This window comes from Symphodus melops, assembly GCF_947650265.1.
Source record: "Symphodus melops genome assembly, chromosome: 21".
Taxonomy (NCBI): Eukaryota; Metazoa; Chordata; class Actinopteri; order Labriformes; family Labridae; genus Symphodus; species Symphodus melops.
In genome coordinates, this window is record NC_136711.1 from 20,062,305 (window position 1) to 20,076,504 (window position 14,200).

At 47.7% G+C, this 14,200-nt stretch overlaps 1 protein-coding gene across 2 annotated transcripts; it reads right to left on the reverse strand.

Annotated features, from left to right (window-relative positions):
• Window positions 1-737: 737 nt before the first annotated feature.
• jakmip3 (Janus kinase and microtubule interacting protein 3) lies at window positions 738-13,028 on the reverse strand. 2 transcript variants are annotated; one of them, XM_079333650.1, is made up of 25 exons: window positions 12,973-13,028; window positions 12,058-12,483; window positions 11,558-11,761; window positions 11,244-11,486; window positions 10,464-10,703; window positions 8,375-8,575; window positions 6,894-7,007; window positions 6,635-6,790; window positions 6,272-6,409; window positions 6,008-6,043; window positions 5,133-5,204; window positions 4,860-4,964; window positions 4,342-4,470; window positions 4,166-4,249; window positions 3,797-3,859; window positions 3,606-3,704; window positions 3,415-3,513; window positions 2,636-2,689; window positions 2,249-2,314; window positions 1,897-1,965; window positions 1,732-1,809; window positions 1,422-1,640; window positions 1,225-1,290; window positions 961-1,020; window positions 738-874 (listed from the first exon to the last, which is right to left on the reverse strand). In XM_079333650.1, the coding sequence occupies exons 3-24, from the start codon at window positions 11,690-11,692 to the stop codon at window positions 970-972; spliced, it is 2,517 nt and encodes an 838-aa protein (XP_079189776.1). In that variant the 5' UTR covers window positions 11,693-11,761; window positions 12,058-12,483; window positions 12,973-13,028; the 3' UTR covers window positions 738-874; window positions 961-969. The 2 variants fall into 2 exon arrangements, with proteins under 2 accessions (XP_079189776.1, XP_079189777.1); XM_079333651.1 differs by lacking the exon at window positions 8,375-8,575 and having other exon boundaries at window positions 2,630-2,689.
• Window positions 13,029-14,200: the final 1,172 nt, after the last annotated feature.

The window sequence follows — 14,200 nt, forward strand, 5'->3', positions numbered from 1 at the left end:
AATATAATATCATTTCATATAATATAATATGTGAAGGTTTTGTTGCTTACTGTGAACTCTCCGCTCTCAGGACAGAAAACGTCACCAGGTTAAAATCAGTGTCAGACTTGTTAAACTTCATGCTTTGACTCTTGTTTTCTTGTAGCAGCTTTGACCTCTGACCTCCATCAGACCACCCAATGAAGACGTCGGTCCTTCGTCACGTTTTGGTCCCCGGGGTGATTCAGTTACATCGTGGTTACTGTCGGTAACCTCAGGTCCATGAGTACAGCTGGAGCTCTCTCCAGCCAATCAGGTTCGAGTTAAGTTGATCTGCTGTTTGTCCCCGTGTGACGAAGAGATCAACCTAACGTAGTGACTTTTACAAACTGTCCGTCCAGCTCAAACGAGTCCATCAAAACCGCTTCAACTCTGAAGTCCACCCGCGGAGTCCACTGTGCAAACTCAGCTAACTTAGCTAGCGTCGATAAAAACACAAGCTAGCAGAGCTGCCGCTGTGTGAAGTTAGCACCATTTTAACCCGCCGCGTGTCGGTCGGCTACATCTCAGAAGCAGCTCAAACTAGCTAAACTGGCTAGTTAGCGTGGTACCGGGCACAGTCTTCACTCCTCTCAGAGACGACGGTCATCTGTTGTGTTGCCATGGAAACGACTCTCAGTCTTCATTTTACTTCCGTTACGGTGAAGTCGCAGAGTCGCCTGACGGCCCGGGTCTACTCTGATTGGCCCGACGGCTGCCAGACGTTGGTCGTAGGTCAGTCCGCCGGCGGTTTTTTAACCCCTGAAACCTTCTAAGTCCTCTGATCCTTCGGTGTGATCCCGAAGGAGCCGGAGCGCCGAGATTCCAGCCGCTGGACTGTGGAGGCCTGTGGACTCTAGAACACACGACTCATCATTAACACCTGTACCTGTCTGTACTTGGGTTAGACCCTGTTTGCTAGCTGAATCCTGCTGGACTCACCTGCTGCTGTTAGGACCACAGGATGAACGCCAGAGAGAAAAATAAAAACAGGAACAGAAACTGAAAGACAAAAGAGTGAACAGTCGACGGTTAGCGTGAACGAGCGATGCGTCTGAGCCGACTCCTGTCAAAGAGCAAGAAGCCAAATGAAGAGCTCAGACCAACGTGTTAATCCCAGTCACTACCCCTTTACAGTGTAGATGTGTTTCCATGGTAACGGAAGGCAGCGATGACAAAGCAGACTCATCAGTCCAGTAGAGTTACCTTCTCCTCCAGCTCTTTAATCTGTCGCTTCTGTGCTTCAATAAACTCCTCCAGATCCTTGTTCCTCTGTCACTCACACACACACACACACACACACACACACACACACACACACACACACACACACACACATGCAGCTATTAGTTAAACTGAAACATTAAAGTTCGTATTTGTGAACCTGTTGTTTACATGTTTACCTGTTGCATGAGTTGCAGTAGTTCCATCCTCTCTTTGAGAATCTGGGCGTCTCTTTCTCTCAGCTCAAACATCAGCGTTCGTTTCCATTGGTCCATCGCTCTCCTAAGCCCCTCCCTCTCATCCTCCGTCAGTGTTTCCGACAGGCGACCCTCCTCCATCTTAAACCCCTCCTCCTGCTGGAGAGCCTCAAACAGCATGGCCTCCAGCTCCAGGATCCTCTGAGAGAAACGTGTTTGGATGCGATCACAACAAGCACAAAAACCAAGCCGTGTTTTTCCTCCTACAGAAACTAAACGTTTTGGCTCTGACCTTGTGAGCCTGATCCATCGACTGCTTCCTGTAGTCCAGCTCCTCGTCCAGGTAACCCTTCTGTTTACTGAAGAGGTCCTAAAACCAAACACAGGTTCAACAGGTAAACAACTCAACAACATCAGGTACACAACACACAGAGTTCAGGGCTCACTGCTGTTTTACCTTCTCACTCTCGATGTCCAACATCTTCTGCTGCAGAGCCGACTTCGTCACCTCGATGGACTCCAACCACTGAGCAGGCAGACAGGAAGAGACAGGCAGAGAGTCAGGGGGCGTGGACGGAGCGCGGGGGGGGGGGGGGGCGTGGACAGAGCACGGGGGGGGTGTGGACAGAGCGGGGGGCGGGGCAGGGTCGACTGGTAGGTGAGTATGCGGAGAAACGAGAGGCTACAGGAAGTGGCTTCAGCGGGAGCGGGGGGGGAGGGGGGGCGGAGTCTTGGAATCAGGGAGCTCGAGATGAAGCTGTCACTCTGACAGGTGTGTGTTCAGGTGTGTGTTCAGGTGTGTGTGTTACCTTCTCTGCTAGAGTGAGCACAGTTCTGGCATGAATCACCACCACCTGCTCCTCATTGGACAGATTCTGCAGAAAACATGTCAACAGGTCAACAACAACATGTCGACATGACAACAATAAGTCAACAACAACACGTTAACAACATGTGAACAAAATGTCAACAACATGTGAACAAAATGTCAACAACAACACGTTGAAAACACACCAACCAAAAGCCAACAACAACATCAACATGACAACAAGTCAACAGGACGACGACGCTTCAACAATGACATGTACACAACATGTCAACAACAACATGTCACAACATGTCAATAACATGCACGGCACTATTTAAACTTTATTTAAAACTCAAACATGTACAAAATAAATTCAACATACACTTACGGCGTTATCTCCCAGAATATCAAGTTTCTTCATCAGCTCACTGATCACGATCTCCTGAGGAACAAACGCCAATCAACATCAACAGGAGGTCAGCCATCACACACACAGGTGTGCTCAGGTGAGTCTGCAGGTGTGCTCAGGTGAGTCTGCAGGTGTGCTCAGGTGAGTCTGCAGGTGTGCTCAAGTGAGTCTGCATGTGTTTCACTCAGGTGAGTCTGCAGGTGTGCTCAGGTGAGTCTACAGGTGTGTTCAGGTGGGTCTGCAGGTGAGTCTACATGTGTTTCACTCAGGTGAGTCTGCAGGTGTGCTCAGGTGAGTCTACAGGTGTGTTCAGGTGGGTCTGCAGGTGAGTCTACATGTGTTTCACTCAGGTGAGTCTGCAGGTGTGCTCAGGTGAGTCTACAGGTGTGTTCAGGTGGGTCTGCAGATGAGTCTGCAGTTTTTTCACTCAGGTGAGTCTGCAGGTGAATCTGCAGGTGTGCTCAGGTGAGTCTACAGGTGAATCTGCAGGTGTTTCACTCAGGTGAGTCTGCAGGTGAATCTGCAGGTGTGCTCAGGTGAGTCTACAGGTGAGTCTGCAGGTGTTTCACTCAGGTGAGTCTGCAGGTGTGCTCAGGTGAGTCTGCAGGTGTGCTCAGGTGAGTCTGCAGGTGTTTCACTCAGGTGAGTCTGCAGGTGTGCTCAGGTGAGTCTGCAGGTGTGCTCAGGTGAGTCTACAGGTGTGCTCAGGTGAGTCTACAGGTGTGCTCAGGTGAGTCTACAGGTGTGCTCTTACTCACAGTGACTCCTTCGGCCTCGCAGTAGATCTGCAGAGGACTTAGGCCTTCTGGGAAAAGGTAATGATTGAAGCTGATGGCAGGTGAGCGTCTCTCCCTCTCCTAAAAAGTAGACATGGTTTCCATGGAAACAGAGAGAAGGTCAGTGTTACTGTTTTATCTTATTCATGTTGTTATTTGTTTTGTTTTTTTACCTCAAGCTCTAAAATACGAAACTCCAGCAGCTCGTTCTGATCTCTGATATCCTGAATGTCATTTCTCAGACGCAGGTCTTCACCTTCCATCTGACGCACCTGCGCCAGGACACAGGTAAACAGTTACACAGTTATACAGGTAAACAGTTATACAGGTAAACAGTTATACAGGTAAGCAGGTATTGTTTTACCTTCTCCACCAGCTCCTGATTCCTTTGATACAACGCCTGCTTCTCTTCCACCCACTTCACATCCTGAGAGAGAGAGAGACAGGTAGAGAGAGAGTCAATCATTGATGATGATGTCATAGTTTCAGTGTCAGCTCTGGACTCTGATTGGTCTGTCTCCTTCTCTCTGTGGATAACGATGTGATCGATCTGTTCTACATTCTTCGCCCTCGTTAGCTTTGTTTCCTTGGACACGGATCATCAGAATAAAAGTGATAAACACGTCAATCAGAAGAGACTGACGTGCTTCCTCTCTCTATGTGTCATAATTCAGTGTGTGTGTGTGTGTGTGTGTGTGTGTGTGTGTGTGTGTGTGTGTGTGTGAGACGTTACCAGTCCTTGTTCTTTCAGAGCTGACTCAAGATCTGCAACTCTGCACTCATATCGACTGATTTCACTCAGCAGCTGCTCTCTGGTCTGAAACACAGAATTCAACCATCAACCTGCTGCCTTGTCCTGTGCACAGAATACAACCATCAACCTGCTGCCTAGCTCAGAGGCGGGCTTACCCTGATTTCCTTCTCCGGGTCGTAGTTCCCTCCGCTCGTCTCCGTCAGCAGGGCGTACGCTCGCTGCAGTGCCTGATACTCCTGAGTCAGCTGACGGTAACGGAGCTCCGCCTCCTCACGCACACACACCTGCGACTGAAACCAGTCAGAGCATCCACTGTATGACTGTTTCAAATTCATGATGGAACGTCAGCACATTACGACGGAATATGTTACGAATAAAGCTCACGATTTATGTGCTCACACTGTGCGTGTGTGTGTGTGTGTATATACGATGTGTGTTTCTGTTAGCTTAGTTTGTTAGTTAGCTCATTGTTGATAAAGTTTCCCTTGAAAACTCCCACAGACAGCAGTGGAAGTCTACTTGTACCTCAGCTGTCTCAAACGTAAACACAACATTTATTGGAGTGAAAGGAGAAAGCAGAATTACTATGTGCTATGTTTGTTTGTGTGTGTGTGTTTGTATGTGTGTGTGTGTGTGTGTGTGTGTGTGTGTGTGTGTGTGTGTGTGTGTGTACCTCCTCTGGTTCAGTATCTGGAGTTCTGTCCGTGTGAAATGAAAGAGACGATCCATCAGAGTCCACCGAGGCTTCTTCATCATAACCATAGAAAGTCTCAATGACCTACACAAACACACACACACATACACACACACACACACACACACACACACACACACACACACACACACACACACACACACACACACACACACACACAGGCTCATCAGATCCCAAACAGTAATGTTACCAACAGTGCTCAGGGGTGTGAGTGCTGTCTGTCGTGCTCACCCTGCAGGCTCGGATGGTTCGTTTCCTCCTCACAGAGTCCTGACGTCTGTATCTCAGCAACATGTCTCTCTCCTGAGCAACACAGCAACGTCAGCAACCAAGTGGACTCTCAATATTTACTGCGTTTTAGTCAACTTTATTCATCTGTCCTCAAACGTTACCACTGTAGGCCTCCTGTCCCTCCAGGGGGTTCATGTTTTATCAGTGTGTTTGTGTTGTGGAGTGATGTGAGTGTGCCACACTTTCTCATTAGCCCTGTCTCTGTTAGCTGTCTCTGTTAGCTCTGTCTCTGTTAGCTGTGTCTGTTAGCTCTGTCTCCGTTAGCTGTGTCTGTTAGCTCTGTTAGCTGTGTCTGTTAGTTATGTTAGCTGTGTCTGTTAGCTGTGTCGTTTAGCTCTGTCTCTGTTATCTGTCTGTTAGCTCTGTCTGTGAGCTCAGTGTCTGTTAGCTCCGTGTCTGTTAGCTCTGTCTCTGTTAGCTGTCTGTTAGCTCTGTCTCTGTTAGCTCTGTGTCTGTTAGCTGTGTCTGTTAGCTCTGTCTCTGTTAGCTGTCTGTTAGCTCTGTCTCTGTTAGCTCTGTCTCTTTTAGCTGTCTGTTAGCTCAGTGTCTGTTAGCTCTGTGTCTGTTAGCTCTGTCTCTGTTAGCTGTCTGTTACCTCTGTCTCTGTTAGCTCTGTGTCTGTTAGCTGTCTGTTAGCTCTGTCTCTGTTAGCTCTGTGTCTGTTAGCTGTGTCTGTTACCTCTGTCTCTGTTAGCTTTTGAGCTCTGTGTCTGTTAGCTTTGTTAGCCCTGTGTCTGTTAGCTTTGTGTTTCTTTAGGTTGTTAAAGTACTGACTGCAGTACTGACAATAGAAGTACGGCTGATTAAATACTTACAATAACATTCTTCACATAACCGGCCGTCTCCAGAGCCTGAAAGTTCAAACACAGTTTTACTTTAAACATTTTTAGCTCAAATCGAGTCGTCTAAGTCTACGTTTACTTTGGATTCAGCAATTCAGAAACTATTTCAATGATATGCGTTTGAAGCAGACCTCCTGCATTCATAGTTAAAGTATCTGAAACAGTTTGGGCGTGGACAGGTCACTGACTGGTTTGAACAGTATTACAGGAAGTGTCAGCAGGTGTCAGTGTTTGCACCTTGGAGAGGTCTTCGATGATGTGCTGCTGCTCCAGGACCTGTAAGCGCAGAAACTCCATCTCCCTGTCGTCCTGGCTGTAACCATGGTAACTGGAGGAGTGGCTGCGATCCAGGTCGTTCAGAGAACTCGGCCTCCTCTGTGAAACACCAAACACACCTGAGGTCACATGATGGTGATGTCACTTCCTGTCTGCAGAACTCTATAAGGTTTCAAAATGGTCTCAGTTCAGAACAGCTGGATCGATAACAGACTGACCCTGCAGATGAACTGGTCCTGACCTGGAGGTTTTACAGGTCAGACTGGGACAGACAGTGTTGGTCCAGGTGTATTATGGATACAAGAGTACAAGGTTTCAGGTTACCATAGTTACCATCTCCATGTTCTCCTGGGTGACGAAGCGGAGCTTGTTGTCGAGGCGACGCAGGTTGAGAGCGAGCTCCTCGTTCTTCCGGCTCAGACGCTTGTTTTTATCGAGAAGAGGGAGAAACTGTGACTCCGCCTCCCGTAGACGCTTCAGCTGCACAAGGACGACACAACACAGGAAGTACGCAAATTACAAAAACTACAATATGCAAAAAATACTGTTTAATGCTCAGAATCCGGTCCAGGTGTTTGTGTACCAGCTCATTTCGTTCCTCGGACAGCAGAGCGTTTCGATCCTCCAACTTCCTGACGACCGAACTGAGCTCGGCGATCTTCAGCTGAAACCTGCGAGTGTCCCGATCCTCCTGAGTCTGTGACACACAACAACACAGACACACACACATATACACAAAAAAAAAATGTCTACAGGACGTGTGGGGACAAAATCTCTAAAAGGGGAATAACTCCCAGAGAGCATTTCACCAAATGTCCAATCACAGAGCTTCACCGACGGTCAATGATAAGTTGTGTTTTGAACAACAGAAGTATCATATTTACTCCATGGTGAGCACAAGGTTACAATAGTCAAGTAAAGTGCTTGTAGTTTCAAAAGGCGTGCACTGGTAGTTGTAGTCTTTGTTGTAGTCCAGCGGTTGTGGTATTTGTAGTTTTATTGGTAGTTGTAGTTTTCGTTGGTTGAAGCACAGTGAAGTGATGGCATTTAACTATCTCTGTAGATGTAACGACATTTAGTCACATTCAGTCACAGCTGCACTGATAGGGTCGGCCGTCACCACGACAACCGAGGTCACGTTGTGTCTCCTCTGTTATACAGCCTGCTCTCCTTCATCTGCAACCTCACATTCTCATTGTGTCGGTAATGAAGTTCATAGAGATGCTGCAGGGTTGTGTGCTTCATCACCCCACATATCCTCCTCGAAGGTTAGAAAGGTGACGGGTCACAAACTGGAGATTGTTAAACTCAACTAAACTTAAAGTGGACTGTACTAAACTGAACTTAAGTGGACATGTTCAACAAAAGCACAATGTCAATACAGTCAGAACGAAGAGTAATCCACAAAATGTACATGAAGAAGATTCACACAGTACAGCATCACCTGAGTCAGAGAACACCTGAGCAGTGTCACGTCACCTGTGCTAAGATTCAACTGATCGTAACGTCGATTTAGGAATACAGAGAGACAGGTGAGAGAGGGTGGGAGACATGCATCAAACAGCGTGAGGACACGGAGTGGAACCTGTGACAGGTGTGAGCTCTGAACATGAAGCACCTGAACTACTGACCGACACAAACCAGCAACACACCTGAGCAGCCATATTTAAAAAAAAAAAAAAAAGTTTATCTTTCAAAAACAAACAAGTATTGTTTATGTTTTTGGTCCTACAGAGACAGCTGACACGTAGAGATGATGCAGGTATGGTGTTTTGTTTATTCTGACCACCAGGAGGCAGTATACACTTTCTGTTCTCTAATTCAACTTTGAGCAGAAGAAGAAAATCTGTCCGCTGCACGACTTCATAAATGAGAGGATCCAACTTTGTGATGACGTTCTGAGTGATTGGATGGTTTAGAGCATTGGTCACATGTTTGATGATGTCATTATGACTCTACAGAAGGCGGAGCTTGAGATGGGATGTCATGATGAACTCAGACGTTAAACTGTGACAGGAAGTAGATTTATATCATGCAGAACAAGCAGGAGGAGGCGGGGCTTACAATGTTAGCAGAAGTGTTAGGGGCGGGGTTAGGGCCTTGGCCAGGTGGGGTAAGCCCCGCCCTCTGGGCATCTCTCAGGACTGCGATTTGCTGCTCGGCAGCCTGAGTCTGCAGCTGGAGGCGGTGGGCGTGGCCAGCCTGAAGGCCGAGGGCTTTATCCAAAACACTGACCGCTCTGTCCTTCAGCTTTATCTCATCCATCTGAAGGGAGACAGACAGGTGGGCAGACAGAGACAGGTGGGCAGAGACCGACAGGTGGGCAGAGACAGACAGGTACATAGAGTAAGATAAGTGAAGGACAGAGAGACAGGTTATATGAGGAGGTAAGGGGTGGGGTTAGACAATCAGGTATGGGGCGGGGTTAGACAGGTAAGGGGCGGGGTTAGACAGGTAAGGGGCGGGGTTAGACAGGTAAGGGGTGGGGTTAGACACAGGTCAGGGGCGGGGTTAGACACATAATGGGTGGGGTTATACACAGAAGGGGCGGGGTTAGGCAGACATGTTAGGTTTAGGGTTAGACACACAGGTACGGGGGTGGGGCAGACAGACAGGTAAGGGGCGGGGTCAGAAGGATCAGTTTCAGTTTCTGAATGTCAAACAGGTGAAGATGAAGCTGCAGCTCAGGTGAGTCCGTCTCTTCTCCCCTCGTCAGTTTCATTTAATCTGTAATAAAATCTACCGATGACATCGTCACCAAAACAAGAAAGCCTGTCGATTAGTAACCACCTTCTCTTCACCTGTGAATCTTTACCTGTGATACCTGAGCACGATGTGACTTCCAGGTGTCTCGGAGCCGGCCTCTAGTGGACACTTGAGAAACTGCGGCTAAGGTTACTGCTCGTACCTGAGGTAAACCTACCTGGGCCTGAACTTTTATTCTTAAAAAAAGGAGACCTGAGATAAGGAGCAGACCAGGACCACATAGATCCAGGACCACATAGATCCCAATAACAAGACACATTCTGGGATCAACCTGAGTCGACCTTCACCTGCCGCGACCTGAGAGGTGCTGAACGGAGCTGACGGCTACCTAGAACAATGACACAGCTCTGTTTGAGCTGACAGAGACGGACCTCAGTTCTTCACACACTGAGGTCTTTAAATCTTTAAGTACTTCTGATCACCACAGGAGGGCGCTGCAGGAAGAGCCCTGACTCTTTAAACTAGCAGAACTGCCAGCAAACATGGCCGACCATTCAGCTCCTTGGACTGACATGTCTCCAGTGTCGGTGAAACTACCCGCTGGTTATCAGACTTATCCGTCCGCCCAGTGACAGGCGGAGAAGGGAGCGTTGAGCCTCCCGACCAAAACAGCTACAACGTCAGATCAACCTCCATCAAACAAATTAAAGTTGGGAATAAAACAAATGACCCCACCTACAGTGTTTACTGTACCTGGCTGTAAAAATGAACATGTTAATACGGGGTGTGTGTGGGAAACTTCAACGCTGATCAGGTAAACTGATGACTGAGTGATTAAAGGTGTCCGTCTCGTCTCACCTGGTCGGAGTGATGGGCTTCACCCTGCCTTGTTGAGCTGCTGGTTTCTGACTCCAGGTCAGTGTGGAGTGTAGCTTCAGCGTGTGTTATTGTGTACCAGTCTGTGTCTGACTCTGTCTGTTCTTTGTGAGCCTCTCAGACTCGTTGTTTTGTGTTCATAAAGATTCATTCATTCGTCTGTGTGGAGAAAATAAACTGTCTGTTCTGAGTTTCTAGCAAACAGCTGAACTTCCTCAACAACTCAAAAACCTTCAGTCTCAAACTTTAAGAAGAAAACTACACTGATGTAAAAACCATTTAAACTGTTACGGGTCTCTTTCAAAATGGATTTTATTCAACTTCCAGTTTTGTTGATCAGTCCTGAAAGTAAAAGTCTAAATATGTGGAAAAACATATTTCCGTCACTTTGACACTTTAAACAGGAAGCTGCAGGCGGAAACAGGAAGTGCACATGTCAGGAAGGTTTATATACACCAGGAATCACCGTGACGGACGACTCGACAGACGACCGCTAACATGATGCAGAAAGTAAAGTATCTGAAAGATCGTGTGTGTGTGTGTGTGTGTGTGTGTGTGTGTGTTGTCGTACCAGTCGGCGTATCTCTCTCTCACAGTCTCTCTTGGTTCGGTTCAGCTCCTCCTGGTGTTGGTGATGAGCAGATCGGAGCTCGGCTGCTCTGGCCTGGCTGGCCTGTTGAGCAGATGTCAGAGCTTCCTCAGCACTCCGCTTTGCTCCTCGTAGCTCCTGCGCCTCCTGCTGGAGGCGACAGCGCTCCGCCTCCCAGCTCCGCCTCGCCTCCTCCACCTCTGCTAGCAGAGCGCTCCTCACCTGAACAATCACAAAACACACACCTGAGGAAACACCTCACACCTGGGAGGAGCTTCATTACCCCTCACACCTGGGAGGAGGAGCTTAATTACACCTCACACCTGGGAGGAGGAGCTTAATTACACCTCACACCTGGGAGGAGGAGCTTAATTACCCCTCACACCTGGGAGGAGCTTAATTACTCCTCACACCTGGGAGGAGCTTCATTATCCCTCACACCTGGGAGGAGGAGCTTAATTACACCTCACACCTGGGAGGAGGAGCTTAATTACACCTCACACCTGGGAGGAGCTTAATTACTCCTCACACCTGGGAGGAGCTTCATTATCCCTCACACCTGGGAGGAGGAGCTTAATTACACCTCACACCTGGGAGGAGGAGCTTAATTACACCTCACACCTGGGAGGAGGAGCTTAATTACCCCTCACACCTGGGAGGAGGAGCTTAATTACCCCTCACACCTGGGAGGAGGAGCTTAATTACTCCTCACACCTGGGAGGAGGAGTCTAATGCCTTGTCTACCTGGGGGGTGTGGCTCACCTTGTCCGTGGAGCCGTCTCTCAGCGTCAGCACGAGTCCGTTCAGACGTTGGATCTCGCCGTCTTTGATCTTGATGACTCTCATTAGCTCCATCTCGTGTTGCCGCAGTAACGTCTCCCTGGTTATGGCGAGCTCCTTCTGCTTCTCCTCGTGGAGTTTGGTCTTCAGCTCCGTCACGGCGACGGTCGCTCTGTGATGCTCCGCCTTCAACTCCTGGCTCTTCTCTCTCTCCAGGCGGCTCACCTGAGGACACGCAGGACTCTGAGTGCAGCCGGGCTTCAATATAAAACAGGAATGGGATTTGTAGTTCTTACCTTGTTCTTCTCTTGTTGTAGTTCTATTTGGATATCTGTCAGTTTGGCTCTTAGCTCCTCATTGGCTGCTTGAAGGGTTGCCATGGCATCAGGTCGCTCCCCCTTTCCCCGCGCCCCCGTCCCTCGCTTTGACATCACCTCCACCTGTAGGCTCCGCCTCCTTAATGACCTGTCTGTCGACCAGAGACTGGACTACATCTGGACCTGTCAGAGACACAATGTAGAACAGTGACCATCGTCTTCATCTCCCGGTTTACACGTGAACCACACAGACGCCATGACAGTAATGATCAGGAGCACCAGGACCAGGACCAGGACCAGGACCAGGACCAGGACCAGGACCAGGATTAGGCTTGGTGGGGTTTTTAGTTAGTAACTTCCTGATCACCTCAAACCGATCACACGTGAAACACAGGTAACTGTTTCCACACACACACACACACACACACACACACACACACACACACACACACACACACACAAAGATGTAGATCACTCACCGTCCAATAGAAAGCTTTGGACACTGCATCGCTTTGTGTGTCTGTGTCTGTGTGTGTGTGTCCTCTTGTCCTAAGCATGCTAACCAGTTAGCCTCACTGCAGCTCACTGAGTGTGTATGTGTGTGTTGGTGTGTGTATGTGTGTGTGTATGTGTGTGTGTGTGTGTGTGCTGACAGCCTCAGCCTCCCTCCACCTGTCTCACTGTCTCTCTGATTACCTGTCTCTCTCTCTCTCTCTCCCTGTGTGTGTGTGTGTGTGTGTGTCAGCAGTTAGCTGCTGTCAGTATGTGTGTGTCAGTTTGTGTATGTGTGATTCGGTGCTGTTAGCATCTCTGCAGCCTCAATTGCCGTCATCCTCCTCCTCCTCTTCCTCCTCCCAGCATCCTTCAGTGTAACACTGAGCTGCAGCATAAAGCTCCACCGCCACCTGCTGGACGCTCACTGTCATTACACCTTTAACATTAAATCCCCATTATTACTTTACCCCTGTTCACATTCTAATTATACCAGCATCATCATCATCATCATCATCATCACCATCACCTTTACCACCATGAAGATTATCATAAAAATGTATTTATACCTCTCAGACAGATGAGCAGATAATAATAATAATAATAATAATAATAATAATAATAATAATATTAATAATAATAATAAATTGAGGCTCAGTCCTCGCGCGCGGGCGGCCCGGGTTCGCGTCCGGCCTGTGGCCCATCTCCCGCATGTCTCTCCCCACTCTCTCTCCCTGATTTCCGACTCTATCCACTTTCCTCCCTCCATAATAAAGGCATAAAAGCCAAAAACAAATCTTAAAAATAATAATAATAATGCTTATCTAACACGTAAATAATAAAGATTGAAGATCTGTAATCAATGAAAAGTCAAAGTAAAATCAGACTGATCTGATGATCACCTGATTTACACATGAAGCTCCAGAAATCAGCCACCAGGTGTCAGTATGCACCTGGACTCAAACAACCCCCCCCCCCCCCCCCCACACACACACACAACTCTACATGTTTTATCTCAACAATATTTCTTACTTCAAACTGAAAAACAAAAACACTGTCACAAAGCATCTGAAATCTCCATGGCAACAGCAGCCATGTCCGTTTAATCTGTCTTCCCCCTTCCATCAAGAAAATATAAAACTTTGGCAGGAGATATCTGCAGAGAAGCACCATGTTCTACAAAGTTCTACACAGTTCTACCCAGTCCATGTTCTACCCAGTCCATGTTCTCCCCCCCCCCCCAAAAAAAAAGTAAAAATCAAACTTAGAGGAAACAAACACACAGACTACTTTTCCTTTATCACTTTCAGACGTAGCATGTCTGATGTGATACTGCAGACAGTGTGTGTGTGTGTGTGTGTGTGTGTGTGTGTTTGGCAAATTTCCCATAATTGTTTTCCTCTGACCTGACCTCCAGTTGCCATAGCAACAGACACAGACCAGCACGCTGCTGTATCACAGAGACAACCTGAGCATGCAGCCTGAACTTTTCAGAGCCGTCTCCGTCTGTGTGATGGTTGGTGATGCAGCGGTTGTCACCACTGCAAGGCATTGTGGGAAATGTTGAGATAATGTGCTCGCAGTTACATTCACATGGACTTCAAGAAGCTGCCAATCAGAGCGGTTTGGCTACGTGACATCAGTAAAATCACATCAATATAAAAACATTAAATATTGTTTATGAGCTTGATCTACACGTGTCTGTCATGTGACGTCACATTGAGGTCATCTGACAGGAAGTTAATCTGTAAAGAACAACAACAACAAAGTAAAGTTTGTGTAAAGTTTATAATTTAAAACACATCATCATGAACAACAGCCAATGAAAACTCAGAACACAACACAGTCAACGTCCAGTAGGAAGTCAGGGCACTGAGAAACATCCAATCGTAACAGGAAACAAATTCTGTCCAATCACAGCTCATCGTGGTAGACAAGAGGGCGGGGCTTACATCACAACAAGTTTGTCCTGGAGCATCATCTTGAAATAAAAACACACAACAGACATGAAGAGGAACATGTTTAGTCTGTACACGTCACTGATTGGGTGTACAGGGAGAAGGGGGCGTGGCTTGGTTGGACCAATCAAATTATCGTAGGAACGTTCTACTTTGGTGGGCCAACTCCAAC

Bases quoted from the DNA above. Each gene is read 5' to 3' on its own strand.
- jakmip3 (XM_079333650.1), bottom strand. From the start codon at position 11,692: ATGTCAAAGCGAGGGACGGGGGCGCGGGGAAAGGGGGAGCGACCTGAT. The intron at 3,514-3,605 runs GTAAAAAAACAA...TCTACTTTTTAG, and splicing joins TTCGTATTTTAGAGCTTGAG to GAGAGGGAGAGACGCTCACC. The intron at 1,641-1,731 runs GTCAGAGCCAAA...CGTTTCTCTCAG, and splicing joins CGATGGATCAGGCTCACAAG to AGGATCCTGGAGCTGGAGGC.